We start from the raw sequence: 17,352 nt of genomic DNA on the forward strand, positions 1-17,352 counted from the left end.
ATATATATAGCTTATAAGAAGCTGCTATGCTTCCAGTCGCTCCCAGCTAAGCGAAAGTAAACAAACCTCAAAAACATACCTAGGTATATAAATCACAGAAGGAAAAAACAGCAAAAAATCCGGTCTAACCCTTCGAAATGGGGTAGCCATGAAAAACTTGCTCGGTGTCGTGTGCAGTTTTGATCGCGATCGCTCGTTCGTATGCGGGCCAGGCGTTGGTTTCTCTTTCCTCCTCTTGACCCACTCTTGACCTGAACCACTGACCTAAAGTGGAATGCTGAGATGGGCTGTGATTGAGGTTTTGCTTATTTAAATCTATACCTTAATTTGGTTTCGCTAAGCCAAAATTGATTTGTGTGTGGGCTTGCGAGCTGGAATGACGAAGCTTTAGCTTCGGCTCTGACTTCACCTTCACGTTTATCTGGATTGAAATTTACTTTGGTCCAGTCTTTACATAGGGTATTGCGAGTTCAATAGGATACTTTGGACATCACAGCAGCTTGATGTCTTTCTTAGATAGGTGCACGTGGAAATATGTCAAATACGTAAGTTCTGTGAATTTCAAAACAATCAACCAAAACACAAGCTGGGGTATTGCTAGCTACAACATAAAATCAAATCAAAACAAACCAAAAAACATTCAAAGCCTACTGTGAGCGGCGTACTTGCTGTTGTTATTCAATCTCCTCATCATTCATCATTCATCATCCATCCAAACTCAAAATGCAAGACTCCAAAGCTGACTGACACCAACCTCCCATATCAACATATTACTTCTCCACCCCGAAAAGATATGTGCAAAAGACATCGCCGAACAGGGACGAGTCAAACGTATAGAGTCTTGCTTCCTTCCATTTCAATCTCCCATTAAGATTCTTCACTCCCCTCACTTGGTCCAGGACCATTAGCGCCGCTCATCTCGATGACCTGGATGACATCTTCGCCGTCGGTACCTTCGCTGAAGATATCTTGGAACGCGTCTGCGGCTATATAACTTTAGTAGGACATATGGAAGGGGAAGAAGCATGCAATACCTTCTTCGTTGACAAAGTAAATTTCGAATTCTCCGTGCTTTTTCATTTGGTGCTTCTTCCTGTATTTCTGGCAGAAGACGTAGGGATATATGTCTCTGAGCCAGATGCGATGTCGGCTTCGGCGCTCCAGCCAGTCGCAAGAGGCGGATTGGTATGTGACTGTTGTGTTTGCATGTCAGGTCTTGATATGAACAGAGGCTGGACTCGGTAATAGTAGACTTGAGATAGTAGAGGATATGTAGAGGAAAAAATGATCTACCGAAAGCTGTCCAAACAGGGCACTTTCTCAGTTCTCCGTTACGCACTGCTGCGTGGAGCCTTAAACCTTTACACCTCTCATCTTGGAGCACGGTGAGGATATGCTCGAAACCATCGTCGACGATTTTCCTAGGTAGATCTATTAGTGACAGGGTTGCTGGCAACAAGGGATGAGTTTGGTAGCATACCCTTGGTACAATCTTTTCTCGCCGGCGAGAACGACATCATCTGCACCCACGAATTCGGCGTTAGTACTACTCTTCCCAGGGTAGTAGAATGCTCTAGGAAGACCAAAACATTCATGACTTGATGGCAGAACATGTGGGCTTACCTGGCATGACGTTTAGTGTAAGTGGGCAACGTGACTTTAAAGCGCCGAAGGCGCAGTGAAAAAGCACCATTTCTGGACAGAACGTTAGTCCAGCTGCTCTCAGTCGTCTTGCATCTAAGCACTCACTCTCCCATGTCTTGAAGAACAACGCCAGCCACAAAGTAGGATGCATCTTGTTGGTACTCCATCTTCGGAACTGCAATGAGGAGCCCTTTCGTCTCACGCACAACTCATGGACTCCATAGCAGGAATATAATGGGTTGTAGTATTTGTCCATCCATCGGCATAGGAGCCTTGTCAGGTTTTGCCCTTCGGGTTGGAGATATAAGGTAACCGATACTCTATTCTTGTCAAAAGGTCTTGCCGAGTCAGTAAGGCTCCTAATTTGTGTGGCCCGTCTAGCTGTAGAAATGCCCAAGATTTCCAGGCAAATCACATTCCTTGAAGCGCGTATTTCAAGATCTGCAAATGCCACAGCAAGGCTGAAATAACGTGTGGTGTACTATATTGGACAAGGGACCCACTTACAATTTGAAGAGCACATTGGAGCCGGGCGTAATGCCTAACTTGACATCTACCATTGGTGGGCCAAAGCATTTCGAGCTGCAACCGAGTCAGTCCAAACTATTGACCAATCTCATAGCTTATGAGACAAGGCTGAAATGATCGCCATGAGGAGCGACATGACTCACTCTCGTCTGTGTCGTAAGGGTGTCGTCGAGTGAGGCTGGTCGTCAAAGATCTTTTCTGCCCAATGGCGCCGCTGCGTCTATTTCGTAAGGCTGGGAACCGGCTTGTAAGGGGTTAAAAGCAAGCATCATTGCATACCTCGAGATCTGCCTGTGTTGGTTGCACAGGCGCATGGTTTGGTAGCAGCGCTTGGCCTGGCGGCGCTGCGAAAACAAATGGGATGAGCGAGTGGTCCATGTAACCTGGTACATTCTCCATTGCCCCTAAAAAGTCACGAGTTGTGCATACCTGGGATTTTTTGCAAGACTCGCAGGCGCATATGTCTCATACGCAACAGCTCCAACGTCGTCGGATCGTATAAAGGCGATCTGCTGACGCCTGTCAGATCAACCCAATCAGAGAGAGTATGTTCGCCGCTTACCGGCTCAAAAGCCGAACCATCTGGACTAGAAATTCGACAAACATGACAAAGCGGGCAGCCAAAGTCATCCCTCCTTGCTCGCCCATGCGTTCGTACATCAGGACCCATTGTGATCTTGTTGAGATGGCATCGTTATCAACGTAGATCATCATCTGCTGCAAGGTCCTGCAAAAAGACGGAAGAATGACGTTCAAGTAGTACACGATCATGGGTACTCTGGACCGGTAGATGGGGAACAGGTCGTAGAGGTCTCGGAGGAGCCTGCTTGCAGACTCGATTTCCTTCAGGACGGCCGTGATATGTTCGAAGAACTCGAGTTCTAACGTGTTCCGAATCCGCAAAAGATGGGCAGCGACCTTGTCCGCTCGTTGAGCCTCCCGCCAGCAACCCAACAACTCCTCCATCCGTACTGCGCCGACATCAAGGTCAATGCGCCTTTGGCAGGTTCTTTGGTGGTTGATGCATCGTTGAGCATCGAGGGAGAGTTGTGGGAAGAAATCGCAAGGACAACCCCATCAACCTAGAATCAGACCAGCGGCTCTGCGAAGTAGGCTCTCGAAATTTAGTGATAGCACTCGTGGGGCACTCTGACGTGTCAGGGTAAGAATTTTGCAGCAGATTACTGCAATGGCAGACTCACTTGCCAATGCGAGGGTGCTTTCTATGCGACCCGGAAAGTCTGCATGTCACGGCGAGCCATAGGTTCAAGAGCCGTCCGCTCATGTGGAGACACGATGCAAAGCAGATGATGGTATGCGCACAACATGCACTTCATCGAGCAATGAGCGAATGGTTCAATTTTGTGTCCAAGATTGATTGTACAAGAACAATTGAGAGACCATGGGTGTCAACACACTTCAGACGTGGACTTCTCAAGAAACAGCTTGCTTCTGAGAGGGACACTTTTCTGAAACCATGCATCCTTCTCATACCAAGTCCAAATCATGGTCATCTCATGGCACAAAGATTCGGATACCGTGGGACATTCTTGCCACAATTCAATCTCAACGTGCAGAGTGCATCCAGAGGCCCCCGAATCCTCTCACGAGTTCTGCGGCAAAAACTTGCCTTAGTACTGCAGCCATGCAGATACCCTTCAATCAAAACAGAGGTAATTCAAGACACACTCTTGCGCGACGCACTCGACGTCCCTCAGTTGTGTGCTGTTGAATTTGGGGGCTGGAACAGTACAGGAAACAAAACGGAAGATCAAGTATTTGATGAAACGTTACTTCATTGAACCTTGACTCAATTGAGGTTCTCCAAGGTTAGGAAATGAAATGAAGGAATACTATTGAATGTTGTCTGGGACAGAGCAGCGCCACTACCTCGACGCGTTCCAGAAATGAGGCACCAAGGCCCAAAACAAACATATTCGTACACAAAAACGTCACCTGCTATCAAATTGTTATAGTTATTAGGCCAGATACAAATTGAATAACATTATATAGCTCACCCGGTCTCAATTCAGCAATGGTTGGCAGATCACGTTCAGGTGGGACATGATTGATGATGGCACAGTTGTTAGGAAAGCTAGAATACAGAGATGCATTGATACGCTGCTGAGTTGAATTGCAAGACAGATCCATGTCACTGTCTGCATATTAAAGTCGTGATAGCGCGTCAAAGCATCGGGACTAGATCATCGTCCATGATCCGAGAGTCCTCCATAAAATCATAGCAGCATCGATGGCAAAGATGGAAAAGCCACCCAAATACCCATTCCGGCATCAGCAACACCCCGGCCCAAGAACAAATGAAATCCCCCGAGAAGTCCAGGACAACATGTTCCATCAAGATGCAGAGCTAGCAGAAACTAGGACTGTGTACCGTCGGAACAGAGATCGGTGGTGGTGAGAAGCGATGAGAAGAATTTAAGAAGATTCCTCCTCCTCTGCGTCGGCCTGCGTCGAAGGTGTCGTCAGCATATGGCTGTTTGCTTAGTCGTCGTCCTGGTCTTCTTTACTCACGTTATAGCTCGCCTTCTCATCCTCGTATCGCTTCTTATCCTGAGCAGCCTTGGCCTCATACGGGGCGCGCTGCTTGTCATTGAGAGCCTTCCAGCGCTCGCCGAGAACCTTGCCGACTTGGCCTGTGGACGAGTGTGTTAGAAGATGATTCAATTGTAGGGACATGTGAGTATCGTACCGAAGGTGATACCAGGGTTCTCGTCACGGACGTTCTCTCTTTGCTCGTTGGCGAAGAACATGTAGGCAGAAAGACCACGCTTGGGGGCATTGGGATCTGGAACATGCGTCAGTATGGTGAAGGCAACGGCGACGGTCATGACGTCGAGCGGAGTGACAATGTGAACGCACCCTTCTTCTTCTTCTCGGTTCTGGCCTTGGTGGCACGCTTTGCGGTCTTCTCCTTAGGCATGATGATGGTAGGTGATGAGTCTGATGGAAATGATTTATGTCAGCGAAATCGCGTAAAGATTGCGACCGAGGATCTGTATCAGCGAAAGCAATTGAAGGTGGTGGTTGTGGACGGTGGTGGAGGAGGAAGAGCAAGTGGTGGTGAACGCGAGGCGGTTTTGTTTTGGTCGTTTGCGAAGGGAAAGGTGAATGGCTGCCACTCTCGGTCGCAAAGTCGATACCGACAGCAACATCGCGAAAGATGCAATTAAGGAACATGAAAACAGATTGGATGAGCTTACATTGTGATTTGAAGTTCGGGAGATTGAGAATTGAGTACGGGGGTGGACCTGTACAGCGAGCAGATGAAGTCAGCGGGCGGTGGTCAATCAACAGATCAACAAAGTTGAATCGCGACGGACGACGCGACGACAAGGTGATGCTATCGCTCAAAAGCAGTCGATGAGCAAATGAAAGCGCGAAAAGGGCACGCGTGCTGGTGGGAGCGGAACGAGAGGGAGCGAATCATATGATAGAAAGGACGGCGAAGCGAATCCGATAGATTTTGGGTGTACTCACTGTTGTAGTATGTGATTTTGCTTGCGTGCAGTCGTTCTCTGGAGGGAGAGTTGGCAGTGCTGAGATTTGAGTGAGAGGAGGGCACGGCGAAGGGTAGGTATTTTGGTGGGAGTCGGCCACCTCCCAAATCACACATCATTTTAGCGCAACCCTCAAGCGACTCCCCTCTTTCGCTGCCAAACACCCACCTCATTGGCCGCGGTTCCTTTCCTTGCTTCCTGCCAATGCTGCTGCTGCTGCCATGCTCGCTCGCTCCTTTCCTCCTTTCACCACTTTGCCCGCCTGCTGCTTGCTTGCTTGCGTGCTGGTCCCGGCCATTCCTGCATAATAAAGTAGTGTGATGGTTCCCAGAAGCCAGGGCATTGTTGAGCGTCTGAAAGCAGCTCTTCATTCACCAGTTGCCTTTAACTTCACGGAGTATCACCATTGCGTTGACTCATGTATTTTCTTTATCTCTCGTTCTACAATTTCCCCCAGCCATCTTCTTCTTCTTCCCCGATTGTCCGGCGCTGATGGGGACTTCCATGGTGGTGTGGAGGGTGTGTGCCAGGTTGGGCGCGACGCACTGCATCATCGCTCATTTCGCCGCCAAAACAGTTAGGCCGGCTACCGTGCATCACGCAGTGGACCATCAAACCCACCTAGAAACCACCAAAACACATCTTAAAGCCACGCTGCATCCATTGCAAACGTCAGTGACTTCTGAACTTGGACCGTTTGTTTATATCGAGGGCATTCAAACTTGATATCACGTGATGATGCAAGCTAGTTTAGCCGAGACTTCTCTTACCGAATAGGGGAAGGCGGTTTCAGACCTGGTCGTTTCATCCCAACTTGTCGGGTCTTTTCGTCCAAGGAGACTTGGGGATTCAGGGGAACTGAACATGAGCGAATGCCAGAACGGAGTGCAGTACTCGATCTTGTGGCTTGAAGTACGAATTTCCAGCTGTGAATGGGACATTTGAAAGGTGTCGGACGCTTTCCCTGTTCTCTGCCGAGATTGGCTCTCAGATCTCCTGCACACCATCGCCATGAGAATCGTCATCGAGTCGATGCTTCCTGGTCTGAGCGTCTGTATGGGCTGACGAAGATGTAAAGGGTACTCGTACAGGTGCAGAAGAAGAGCTAATAAATGATTTCTTTTTCTCTACTTCTCATCGTACGTCCTTAATAGCAGCAAAAGTCTGTCTAAGATGTTCTCGAACTTCACTCACTTGCATAAATGCAGACCGCTATTCCGCCACGTGATACAGGTAGCTTTGGCAAATGGACAATTTGCTCTCATCCATACAATCCATTTCAAGCCGATACGTTGAACTGCCTCCGGGATAAACAGAAACTTTCAGTCCCGCTCTAGTCTTTCTCGAACTGTCTCTAGTCTTTGTCAGTCCTCACTCAGTCCCTTTGTGTCTTCGTTCAATCCGTCTCCATTCTTATTTAGTCTTTTTCTATCTTCATTCAATGCCTCTCAAGCTTTACCTAGTCCCTCCTTGAATTACATTGATAAGTCGTCATGCTTGTGTTGACCACCTAGCCAGACTCGTCCACTATCATACACCCCCAGATAAAGACCACTACCCAGGGCAGTCCAAGCTGCTCTCAATGTCCCTCCTCTAAACAACCCTTTTACACCACTTTCAGCCAATACCTCTTTTGCGACTGTCAGTCCACTCTTCCTTGTAACCCCCTTCCTATTAGCAAGTTTCTCAATTGAATGCCCTTCTTTCCTTGCCCTTGCTATTTCCTTTTTTGCTTCCGCTTCTGAAGCTTCACCAGTAGCTGAAAGCATGATCCGAGTCTTCACTACATCCACTGGAGTGGTGATCACAGCAGCTAGGGATCCGGCACTCCCAGCACTGACTGCAGTCATTAACGCCGTCTCCATCAAGCTTCCGGTATACGTTCCACTCTTCTGGCGATACTGTTTTATGCTTTCTTTGAGATGTTCAAACATTGGAAACTGCATAGCGGTGAAAGGAAGGTTCCTAGCTGCCAACGCAGTATATCCTCTCCACAGTTGAGAAGGATGTTTGAATTGCTTCAAAGCCTGAATAGTGACAGATGGTTGGAATGCCGTTGATGTTTTCGAAGAAGATTCAGCCGGTCGACGTATCATCTGAGCATTTTGCTTCAGTACTTCGGCTGGGGTCAAGATGAAGCAAGATACGAGCTCTGCTGTAGCTGATGCCGCACTATGAATGAATGGCTGGGGGATCAATGGAGAGCCACCGTAAGTGGGATTGGCTTTCGAGAGTCCGGATTTTACAGCCTCATAGGTGGTAAAGAATGCTCCAGCTTTGCCAAGTCAGAGTTGTGTTCCAACTTTGAGGACAAGAACTTACATGAGGGTATAGTGATAAGGATCACACTTCCAACTCCTTGGTAAAGACCACGAAAGAGCAACTTCCGGTTAACTGCATTTTTTGATGCATCGTAGTAGATTTTCTTGTAGTCTGGACTTTGAAATCGAGTCTTTAAGGTATCTAAGGGATAAACTAGGAGGTCGACGGTGAAAGCTGCGAAGGCTCCAGCCTGTCAATGTCGGTCAGTGAAAGGTCATTTGATTCCAATGCCTTTCCATCGACAGCAAGAAGGAGGTTTGTTCGAATATAGGTACTCTGATGGCCAGGTTGAAAAAATTGGAAACGAGTTCTTGAGTTGGATTTGCTCGACCATGGACTTCCAGAAATGGTCGCTCCTTCACCAGCTGGCATGTACACCAAAATCGAAATTGAGTAAACTTACCAGGAGCACATCGGTATGAGTATTAGACATTTACACCATTGCGAAGAACGACTGGATTTTCATGTTACTTGAAGCACATTCAAACCGCATCGTCATCGAGAGCTTTATCGCACGCTAAGATACAATCCCTGTCTCGAGCTTCTCAACTCATCTCCACCTCGGTGCCTATTATAAACTCGAACATCGAAATCCCAACACTGCAGCAGTGAATTCTAGTCCTGTCACGGACATTAATAGTCTATCAATCATACTGGCGAACTTCCTTTGGAAAAAGTCCTCCCCGGCAGAGGCACCAAAACAAGCTCCTCGAGTCATTATGAGCCACCCCTCGCCTCCCCCTGCTTTAACACCACAATTCTGCTTCTCGACTGTCGCGTTAAGAGGTACTACCTGTCTAGCAGATATGTGAAGCACTAGCTTACCAAGTCTTCAGACTTTCTACGGATATCAAGAGGAGCAATCGACGACAGTATAACACAGAATCTCAATGCCCTCATAACACCCGCCTCCGCGGGCTTCGATCCTTCATCCACATCGATCCGAACCCCTAGACCGCCAAACTTGAGGCGAATATCTCAATCTTCATGTCATACTTTTAAGAACCAAGTTCTGTTTCCGTCATGGCAGGTTCGTTCCGATGTGCTGAATTATTGCGCCTCTGTTGCCACAAGTCCAGATCCAGACGACCCCGAGTCGGTATTACGGCAAGTAGAGAATGAGAGAGATAGAGAGCGATTAGTGGATGAGAGATTAGATCCATATTCGGCACGATTCTTTCCTAGAGAAGCCAGGACGGAGAAACTTGCTGCCATTATCAGACAGGAGAGAGGGGTAGAGAATATCATAAGGGCTCGGAGTTGGGGGTTAGTAACGGAGAGGTGTGGTGAAGACTGGAGAGATTGGGAAGAAGCTTTGAATGAGTGGAGGAAAAAGAGAGAGAGATGATGCATCGATACCGCTGTTGTATGATTATGATTTATGGGCGGACATTGGGAGGCGTTTAGCATGTATGGGAATAGTTCGAGACAGTCTCTGGCTATCTTATCACTGTTACAGTACTATATCTGTAGGATATACAAAGATTTCAACTCTAATACATGGAGAAGACGGCATCGACTGGTCTCTATGGGTACACTTGGCACATAGCACTTGGGTACCTAGGTGCGTAACCAAGGTACAGTGCTTCCAGGTTTGTCTAGTCAACCTGTTGACTTGACCTGATGGAAAATCCCGAGAAAAAGATTTTGGCAAAGGGTTTACATGGGAATACTCACCAGCTTCTATTACGCTTTGTAGCTTCCAAAGCTTCTTGGAAGAGGATCAGACTGTGAAATAAGCCAGAAAGTGTGTACACGCCACGTGACTTCAAACTGCTTGGGGAGATACTTCTAAGATATAATTTAGCATTGAGTAGTAGCTCAGAAAACTTTGATCTCCTTGCTCTTACGTTGTCTCTTTTTTCCGGGTTGAGAATACATTCGCAAGGAAACCCAATTTCATTCAAGATCGCGGGGCAAAATCTCTCGCTAGTCTCCGCACACAAAAAGTCCAACTCTGCGCGACGATCAAGCCGCAACGAACACGCGCTCCGCAGGAACGATCCAATTCTTGCACAGTTCTCCATATCCAACAAGCCATCAAGCCCAGCAATCTGCTGGCTTTCACTCAATATGGCGGACGCTATCTCGAAGGACATTCCTTTGAACTCGGTGCAGATTGAAGCACTGGTACGGATCTCTTGACCCATCTCGTAGTATTGAGGACTGATATGATGCACAGGTGGTTATGAAGATTGTGAAAGCATGCTCTGCAACTTTCCCAACAACGGCGACTGGTGCTCTGGTGGGCATGGATGTGAACGGCACACTCCAAGTCACCAACTCATTCCCATTCCCAACTGCAGATGTTGCAGCCTCCGATTCTCACCCCAACGATCATATGGCAGCCTCAAATATCGCAGCAGCAGCTCCTCGATCAAAGGCGAACGGGACATATCAGACTGAGATGATCAAATACCTGCGAGAGGTTAATGTGGACGCGAACGGTGTCGGATGGTACACGAGCGCGAATATGGGAAACTTCATCAATCTTGGTTTGATCGAGAACCAGTTCCACTACCAGAAGGAGAACAATGAGAAGACGATCGCTTTGGTACACGACGTCAGCAGAAGTTCGCAGGGTGCTTTGAGCCTGAGAGCCTTCAGATTGTCCCCGACCTTCATGGCTGCGTTCAAGGAGAACAAGTTCACCACTGAGATGTAAGATGTGCCGCAAGTTCAGATCAGGCACAGGCTAATATTTTCATCAGTATGCAAAAGTCGAAGCTCACGTATAAGGATATCTTGGTTGAATTGCCAATCATCGTCCACAACTCCCACCTTCTCACCTCCTTCCTCCACCAACTCCCTGCAGAATTACCAAAGAAGGATCTCGAATACCCTTCCAGCTTATCGGAGTTGACCGCAAACCCACCGCCGGTTCCTCTTTATCCAAACCTCGATGCCCTAGATCTCTCAATCGACCCGTTCCTCGAACGAACTTGCGATCAGCTTCTCGATAGCATAGAAACTCACTACACCGAACTCAACAACTTCCAGTACTTCCAAAGACAGCTTGCCCGTGAGCAAACCAAGGTTACGGCATGGAAAACAAAGCGTGCTGCAGAGAATGCTACTAGAGCTACACAAAAATTGGCCCCTCTGCCAGAAGATGAGTGGGAGAGACTTTTCAAGCTGCCAACCGAGCCAAGCAGGTTAGAAGGTATGCTGAACGCCAAGCAAGTCGAACAATATTCGAGACAAGTGGATGGATTTACTGCTAGCATCAGCGGGAAGATGTTTGCCGTGAAGAGCAATCTCCTGCCCGAGTCGTCATGAAGCTCTTGCAATTTCGAGCATGTTCTTCATTTCATGGGACTATGAATGGGATGGTGCATCTGGTTGGCGTTCATGGAGTATCATCCAAGTCTTCTGGCCTTCGCAATGACAGATAGACCATAGATATGCGCAATACCCATTGCCACATAGCTTGCCCGTGTCTAATAAAATTGTAAAGATATCTACTTTCCCCACGTCGTCTTTGTGGCTATTATTATAGTTCCGATGAGACATGTTTCTTTCTGGTTTGAATCACTACCCCAGAGACCTTGTTCGTCTGCAACTTGTGTGTATATTTCCGAAACAGGCATTTGAAGAGGTCTGATTGATCCTAAGATCCTGGGCCCAGTAGATATTCAAAGCTTTTGTATTTATTTCGTCGGACGACCAAGCCCGATAAGCTTTGGTTTGAGACTTTGCAATGCCCATGTGCTTATGAGTTTCTGCCTCAGCACCTCATTCGGCCCCTCTGCCCCTCGATTCGGTGAACACCAGGACCCTTGCGAGGACTTTTATGTGACAAGCTAGCCCCACTAGCGCCAATTTGAAAAGCCCCGCGCACCACGCCGCAAAATCAACCATCTTCTCTTTCATCTTCTTCCTCTTCTTCTTTTCCTCCACTCCTCCCTACTGCAAAAACCGAGTCCTTGTGATGTAAGTACAAGAATTACCTCCTTGACATCAAAGCAGGTTCATACCTACAGCAGCTAACTCTTATCGTTGATTCAGTCTTCACATCTCTTCCTTATTAAAATTTCCCTCACCGCAACGATATCAGACCCCACCATTATCATGTCTGCACCAGCATCCAAGTTCAAGGTCCGTGATTCAGAGGATACATCGATATTAAAATGCCTGAAGCTGATAAACATTCATACAGGTCGCAGACCTCAGTCTTGCAGCCTTTGGCCGCAAGGAGATCGAGCTCGCTGAGAATGAGATGCCAGGTTTGATGGCCACTCGTGCCAAATACGCCGACGATCAACCATTGAAGGGTGCTCGCATTGCTGGATGTCTTCACATGACCATTCAAACTGCTGTTCTTATCGAGACCTTGACATTCCTTGGTGCTGAAGTTACGTGGTCGTCGTGCAACATTTTCTGTAAGTTGAAACTAAGGCGATTTCCATCTCCTGACCCCATTCCACATTTGGCAATGAACCTTTACATCTGCGAGATGTTAAAACAAGCAAAAGCTAACATATACAAGCGACCCAGGATCACGCAGCTGCTGCAATCGCTGCTGCAGGTTAGTTATCACCGAATGTTCGGCACTTTTCGCACATTTATCTGACATGGTTTAGGTGTCCCTGTTTTTGCCTGGAAGGGTGAGACCGAAGAAGAGTATGAATGGTGCTTGGAGCAACAGCTTGTCGCTTTCAAGGGTGGCAAGAGCCTGAACTTGATCCTTGACGATGGTGGAGATCTTACTGCTCTCGTTCACAAGAAGTACCCCGAGATGCTCAAGGGCTGCTATGGTGTATCAGAAGAGACCACCACTGGTGTTCATCACTTGTACAGAATGTTGAAGGGCAAGGGTCTTCTCGTCCCAGCCATCAACGTCAACGACTCCGTCACCAAGTCGAAGTTCGACAACTTGTACGGTTGCCGCGAATCATTGGTCGATGGTATCAAGCGTGCTACCGATGTCATGATCGCTGGTAAGGTTGCCGTCGTTGCAGGTTACGGTGATGTCGGAAAAGGTTGTGCTATGGCTCTTCACGGAATGGGTGCTCGTGTCATTGTCACTGAGGTTGATCCCATCAACGCTCTTCAAGCTGCTGTCTCTGGTTACCAAGTCACCACCATGGAGAAGGCTGCTAGCCAAGGTCAAATTTTCGTTACCACCACTGGTTGCCGAGATATCTTGACTGGTGAGCACTTCGAGAAGATGCCCAACGATGCTATTGTCTGCAGTAAGTATAGTTCTGTCTCAAGTCCTTGCATCTGCCTAACCTCTCTTAGACATTGGACATTTCGATATTGAGATCGACGTTGCCTGGTTGAAGAAGAACGCTGCCAGCGTACAAAACATCAAGCCCCAAGTCGATCGTTTCCTCATGAAGAACGGCCGCCACATCATCCTGCTTGCTGAGGGACGTCTCGTTAATTTGGGATGTGCCACTGGTCACTCTTCATTCGTCATGTCTTGCTCATTCACCAACCAAGTTCTTGCACAAATCATGTTGTACAAGTGCGAGGATGCTGCTTTCGGCCAAAAGTATGTCGAGTTCGGCAAGACTCAAAAGCTTGAGGTCGGTGTCTACGTTCTGCCAAAGATCTTGGACGAGACTGTTGCCAAGCTTCACTTGGCTCATGTCAACGCCGAGCTCTCCAAATTGACCCCAGTCCAAGCAGATTACCTTGGTCTTGAGGTTGAGGGTCCATACAAGGCAGAAATGTAAGTACATTCCATATTTACACAGAGATACATCACTAACAGCTCCTCCAGGTACCGATACTAGATACCTCTCGCGTTTGCTTGCTACATTACGGAGTTCCTTCTTTTCATTTGTACAGGGGATTTTCAACACGACTAATGACGGCATGATATCTGGGGAAAAAAGCATTTTGTCCTTCAACGGCATATAAAGGTTTTCTCAGGGATAAAAAGCATTCAACAAATGGGGTTGAAATTTTACTTTCACAGCGAACGGCGTTTACTTGGCTCTTCAACCACGGTCAAGTAGAGCTTAGAGGTTGGTTGGTCTTTTGCGTGCGCAGATCAGAAAGATCGGAGAGAACAGTGCGCGTTCTTAGATATGAAAATACTAGTGCGTTTCCTGCTTTTGCGGGCTATCATGTTGTGTTCCACCGCTCGCTGTGTCGTTGTCTTGATGTATTGATGATCCGAGCTTTGTACCATATTCTTTTAACGAACCCCGTATATGAGCGAGTGCTACGAATGGATTTGATGCAACTGTCCCTCAATCTCAGCATATCAAGCCCATCACTATGTATTGGTCGCAAGGCTCGAGATTCCTTAATGCGTTTTCTAGAAAATGCTGAGCACCAGGTTAAACATAATGATGGGCGACTATGCAGACGAATTCATGAACAACATGGTAGATGGTATCATCATCCTTGGCAACCCTTACATCCGGAAGAGATGGAAAGTTCAGTTATAGTCCATGTCCTGAAAAAAAGTATCTGAGTAGATCTAGCCTTGTATCAAACTGCACCCTCAATTCATTTTTCACAGTCCCACACAGCCATTTTTCTTCCCCCAGATTTCCGACCTGTTTACTTTTGAACCAAATTCACGATAGTATCTCTTCAATGCTTTGTCATACTACTGCATTTGCCTCTTGAAGTCAGACATGCGCTCTGCCTCGACCGCTGCCTCAAAATCGAAATCCGATATCCCCATATAGATGCCGCTATCTTTTTTCGGTTCGCGAGCCGAGTCATGGGATTCTCCATCTGAGTCTGGAAAAATATCTTCCTCGGTATCTTCATTTTCAGAGCCGGAGCGAAAATTAGCACTAAAAACTGCCGGTTTCTGATCATTCGGGGACGTAAATGAGTGGGGGGTTTTTCTAGATGTTCTTGACGATGTTGCTCTGAATTTGTCTGCAACAGAACCTGCTATTGCAGGAGATCTGCGAAGGCTCGGTCTAGTTTTCTGAACAATATCCTTTGGTGGATTTGCACCTTGTCTCTTGCCTTCTTTTAGTTCTGAATTTCGTCTGCCGGATGAGCGACGAGTTTCGGACGGATATACCATCTTCGATCCCATGGATGTTGCTGGTGATCTTGCTAGACTTGTCCGCAATTTTCGGATATCTTCTTCGTAATCTTTCTCATAAGGCACATAATTAAAGCTCCTCTGTCTTCTTGATGGTGCTGAAATTGAAGATATGTTGACTGTGCACATCGCCATGAGGTTCGCAGACCTAGAAGTCCCAAGTAGAGTGATGGCTGAATCCTTTGGTAAATATGCCATCATCGAAACCGGAATAGATACAATCAATAATGTGGAGTCACTGGCGAAGCCCGCTTCGACTCTCACAGCATCGGCAGATACAGGAACTTGACGCAGCCATTCTGAGAATAGCTCGCATGAGAGATCAGCAGGCTTGACATCTTCAGTGAGACGTATGCTGAAAAGAAGCCTTGGGTATTCTGGCAATGGCGAAATGGAGCTTGCTGAAGTAGAGGCTGCGTCTTGACTGAAGGGGCTGTTGTCACCTAACGGAGTGGTTTCAGTCGAAGCTGACTTCTGCTTGGGCGGAGGTGCATCATTTGTTGGTGGGATATTTTCTGGCTCTCTAGAAGATAGAGTTGGCCCTGACGAGTCCTCTCCGTTGGAGGAAGTCTCAGGCTTCTTGGACAAGCAAATACTTCTGTGTAAACTTTGATTCTGGCTCAGAACAAGATGGATAGGAGCTTTCTTGAATTGAGAGTCCTCGATTCTCCAGCCTTGAACTTCTGTAAATATAGCATTGTAGAGATACCCAATGTTGAAATAAGGAAGCTGTGCCATCAGTCGAAGTTTGGCGATGAGTGCGTGTGTGAAAGAGAAAGGTCCAACCCCGTTGGCAGTAGCATTATAGGCACAAGCCGCAATAAGCTCAGTAACTCCATTACCTTCGTCGGTAGTACAGACTCCTGAAGCACAGCAGTCCAGAAGAATCAATACATCTGATCTTGACTCTTCGAGGGTGTTCTGAATGCCAGACCACTTAACGGTCGGACACCGTTCCTTCTTGCTATTTCGAAGACTTCGTAGTCCTAGTCAGCGTGGCACTTTCAGGGCGCAGAGTAGACTGACCTCGTCCAGGCAGGGGTACCATGGTTCGTCAGTCTGCCATGACCTGCATAGTAGACAATCTTCAGATGCTGTGGATCGCTCTTGCCAAGGAAAGTGAGTATTCTGGATTGGAGCTGATTGTGGCTGTCCTCTGACGGTATTTGCCATTCCTGCACTTCGTAATGGTAAATATCTATGAAGACAGCAGCTAGGTCCATTATCTCTAGCGACACTGGGAGTTTTGGATCTTCGTCTTCCCACGATAACAGGATGACTTCGACTTTCGAGTATCTCGATTTCTGATCGCCTGTGAAGACCGCATTCGCCGCTTGCTGCAGCTTCGATCCAAAATCCCTGTAATCCGATGTGATGATTCAGTCGATCGAGTTCGTGACTTGTGAGCACCGGGTGTCTTTGCTCAAAGTAGCCATCATCGAGTCTAGCAGTAGGGAAATTAGACGAAGTTGACCTGGATCTTCGCCTTTTGGGAAATGCCGCTTCGATTGGGGAGTCGCTCCCGTCATCTAAAGGACGCTTATCGCCAAAAGACACCATGTCTCATTACACAGACTGGATTGAGTTGAGAGTCTATGTTTTCGAGCATGTGAGCACATCTAGAAATTGGAACGAGATGAAAATTCTGCATCAGGAGGAGATTCAACAGCCTGATCTAAAATTAGATCGGTAAACCAAAAGGGATTGAAAAGCGCCACAAGAAGCGGGTAAGTAGAATATACGTAGACAATGGCAAAGAAGAAGGCTGGTAAGATATGGGACAGAGATGAGTATGTGAGCAGATATGATGTTGGAGGGGAAAGAGAAGGAGCGTTGTTGATGCAAGTTTCAAATCACGTGTACCTCCTGATGCAGCAAGGACTTTGGAAGAGCTCCTATCTAGGCAATTCCAGTACGCGTGTCACAAAGAGCTGCCTCTAAAACACAACTGTATACATGCCATTCGAACAATGAAGGAAAGTACGAGTATTAAATATATCAGTCTAAAAGTTGGCAAGAGATGCCTCCTATTCCAGACTCTATTCATTGTTCTAAAGTTTAGACATAATTGGATAAATAAACAATAACATACCAACTCACTCATTCTCCGTGTGTTTGGGTGTTTTCATGTTTTGATTGTTTTTTAAGAGCTAATGGGTAGGACATATGTTCGTCTTCTTTGTGGTTTGATTTTATATTCCAAGTCTTTTGGTGGGAAATCCGAATTTACTGTAAGTGAGGGTAAACAGTTCATTGGTATCTTCATGATATAAAAGCAAAGCCCAAGCTCGAGTCAAAAAAAAAATTATACCT

The 17,352-nt window shown here is 47.1% G+C and overlaps 7 protein-coding genes across 7 annotated transcripts; 3 read left to right on the forward strand and 4 right to left on the reverse strand.

Moving 5' to 3' along the window:
• Positions 1-536: 536 nt before the first annotated feature.
• On the reverse strand, positions 537-3,269 carry LY89DRAFT_691280 (uncharacterized protein). Its single transcript, XM_018216270.1, has 11 exons — positions 2,735-3,269; positions 2,602-2,681; positions 2,452-2,516; positions 2,316-2,386; positions 2,152-2,226; positions 1,750-1,982; positions 1,624-1,695; positions 1,481-1,520; positions 1,294-1,421; positions 1,035-1,193; positions 537-986 (listed from the first exon to the last, which is right to left on the reverse strand). Exons 1-11 carry the CDS (start codon positions 3,136-3,138, stop codon positions 868-870), a joined length of 1,446 nt encoding a protein of 481 aa, XP_018062319.1. The 5' UTR covers positions 3,139-3,269; the 3' UTR covers positions 537-867.
• Positions 3,270-4,497: 1,228 nt separating this feature from the next.
• On the reverse strand, positions 4,498-5,433 carry LY89DRAFT_691283 (uncharacterized protein). The gene is made up of 5 exons (XM_018216271.1): positions 5,394-5,433; positions 5,053-5,133; positions 4,883-4,978; positions 4,705-4,826; positions 4,498-4,638 (listed from the first exon to the last, which is right to left on the reverse strand). Exons 2-5 carry the CDS (start codon positions 5,111-5,113, stop codon positions 4,609-4,611), a joined length of 309 nt encoding a protein of 102 aa, XP_018062320.1. The 5' UTR covers positions 5,114-5,133; positions 5,394-5,433; the 3' UTR covers positions 4,498-4,608.
• Positions 5,434-7,078: 1,645 nt separating this feature from the next.
• LY89DRAFT_630407 (mitochondrial carrier protein-like protein) lies at positions 7,079-8,477 on the reverse strand. Its single transcript, XM_018211240.1, has 3 exons — positions 8,416-8,477; positions 8,013-8,202; positions 7,079-7,965 (listed from the first exon to the last, which is right to left on the reverse strand). The coding sequence occupies exons 1-3, from the start codon at positions 8,443-8,445 to the stop codon at positions 7,166-7,168; spliced, it is 1,020 nt and encodes a 339-aa protein (XP_018062321.1). The 5' UTR covers positions 8,446-8,477; the 3' UTR covers positions 7,079-7,165.
• An 81-nt stretch (positions 8,478-8,558) lies between these two features.
• On the forward strand, positions 8,559-9,413 carry LY89DRAFT_345837 (uncharacterized protein). Its single transcript, XM_018206880.1, has 2 exons — positions 8,559-8,798; positions 8,849-9,413. Exons 1-2 carry the CDS (start codon positions 8,732-8,734, stop codon positions 9,358-9,360), a joined length of 579 nt encoding a protein of 192 aa, XP_018062322.1. The 5' UTR covers positions 8,559-8,731; the 3' UTR covers positions 9,361-9,413.
• Positions 9,414-9,971: 558 nt separating this feature from the next.
• LY89DRAFT_789228 (eukaryotic translation initiation factor 3 subunit H) lies at positions 9,972-11,483 on the forward strand. Its single transcript, XM_018223232.1, has 3 exons — positions 9,972-10,142; positions 10,195-10,673; positions 10,724-11,483. The coding sequence occupies exons 1-3, from the start codon at positions 10,086-10,088 to the stop codon at positions 11,289-11,291; spliced, it is 1,104 nt and encodes a 367-aa protein (XP_018062323.1). The 5' UTR covers positions 9,972-10,085; the 3' UTR covers positions 11,292-11,483.
• A 340-nt stretch (positions 11,484-11,823) lies between these two features.
• LY89DRAFT_691287 (S-adenosyl-L-homocysteine hydrolase) lies at positions 11,824-14,230 on the forward strand. Its single transcript, XM_018216272.1, has 7 exons — positions 11,824-11,945; positions 12,021-12,110; positions 12,172-12,394; positions 12,502-12,540; positions 12,596-13,207; positions 13,257-13,692; positions 13,744-14,230. Exons 2-7 carry the CDS (start codon positions 12,084-12,086, stop codon positions 13,754-13,756), a joined length of 1,350 nt encoding a protein of 449 aa, XP_018062324.1. The 5' UTR covers positions 11,824-11,945; positions 12,021-12,083; the 3' UTR covers positions 13,757-14,230.
• Positions 14,231-14,459: 229 nt separating this feature from the next.
• LY89DRAFT_725312 (uncharacterized protein) lies at positions 14,460-17,168 on the reverse strand (the record flags this gene model as incomplete). The annotated part of the gene is made up of 3 exons (XM_018218967.1): positions 14,460-16,015; positions 16,066-16,398; positions 17,140-17,168. 3 exons carry the CDS (start codon positions 17,166-17,168, stop codon positions 14,584-14,586), a joined length of 1,794 nt encoding a protein of 597 aa, XP_018062325.1. The 3' UTR covers positions 14,460-14,583.
• Between the last annotated feature and the right edge of the window lie 184 nt (positions 17,169-17,352).

Source organism: Mollisia scopiformis (assembly GCF_001500285.1).
Source record: "Mollisia scopiformis unplaced genomic scaffold LY89scaffold_34, whole genome shotgun sequence".
Classification (NCBI taxonomy): Eukaryota; Fungi; Ascomycota; class Leotiomycetes; order Helotiales; family Mollisiaceae; genus Mollisia; species Mollisia scopiformis.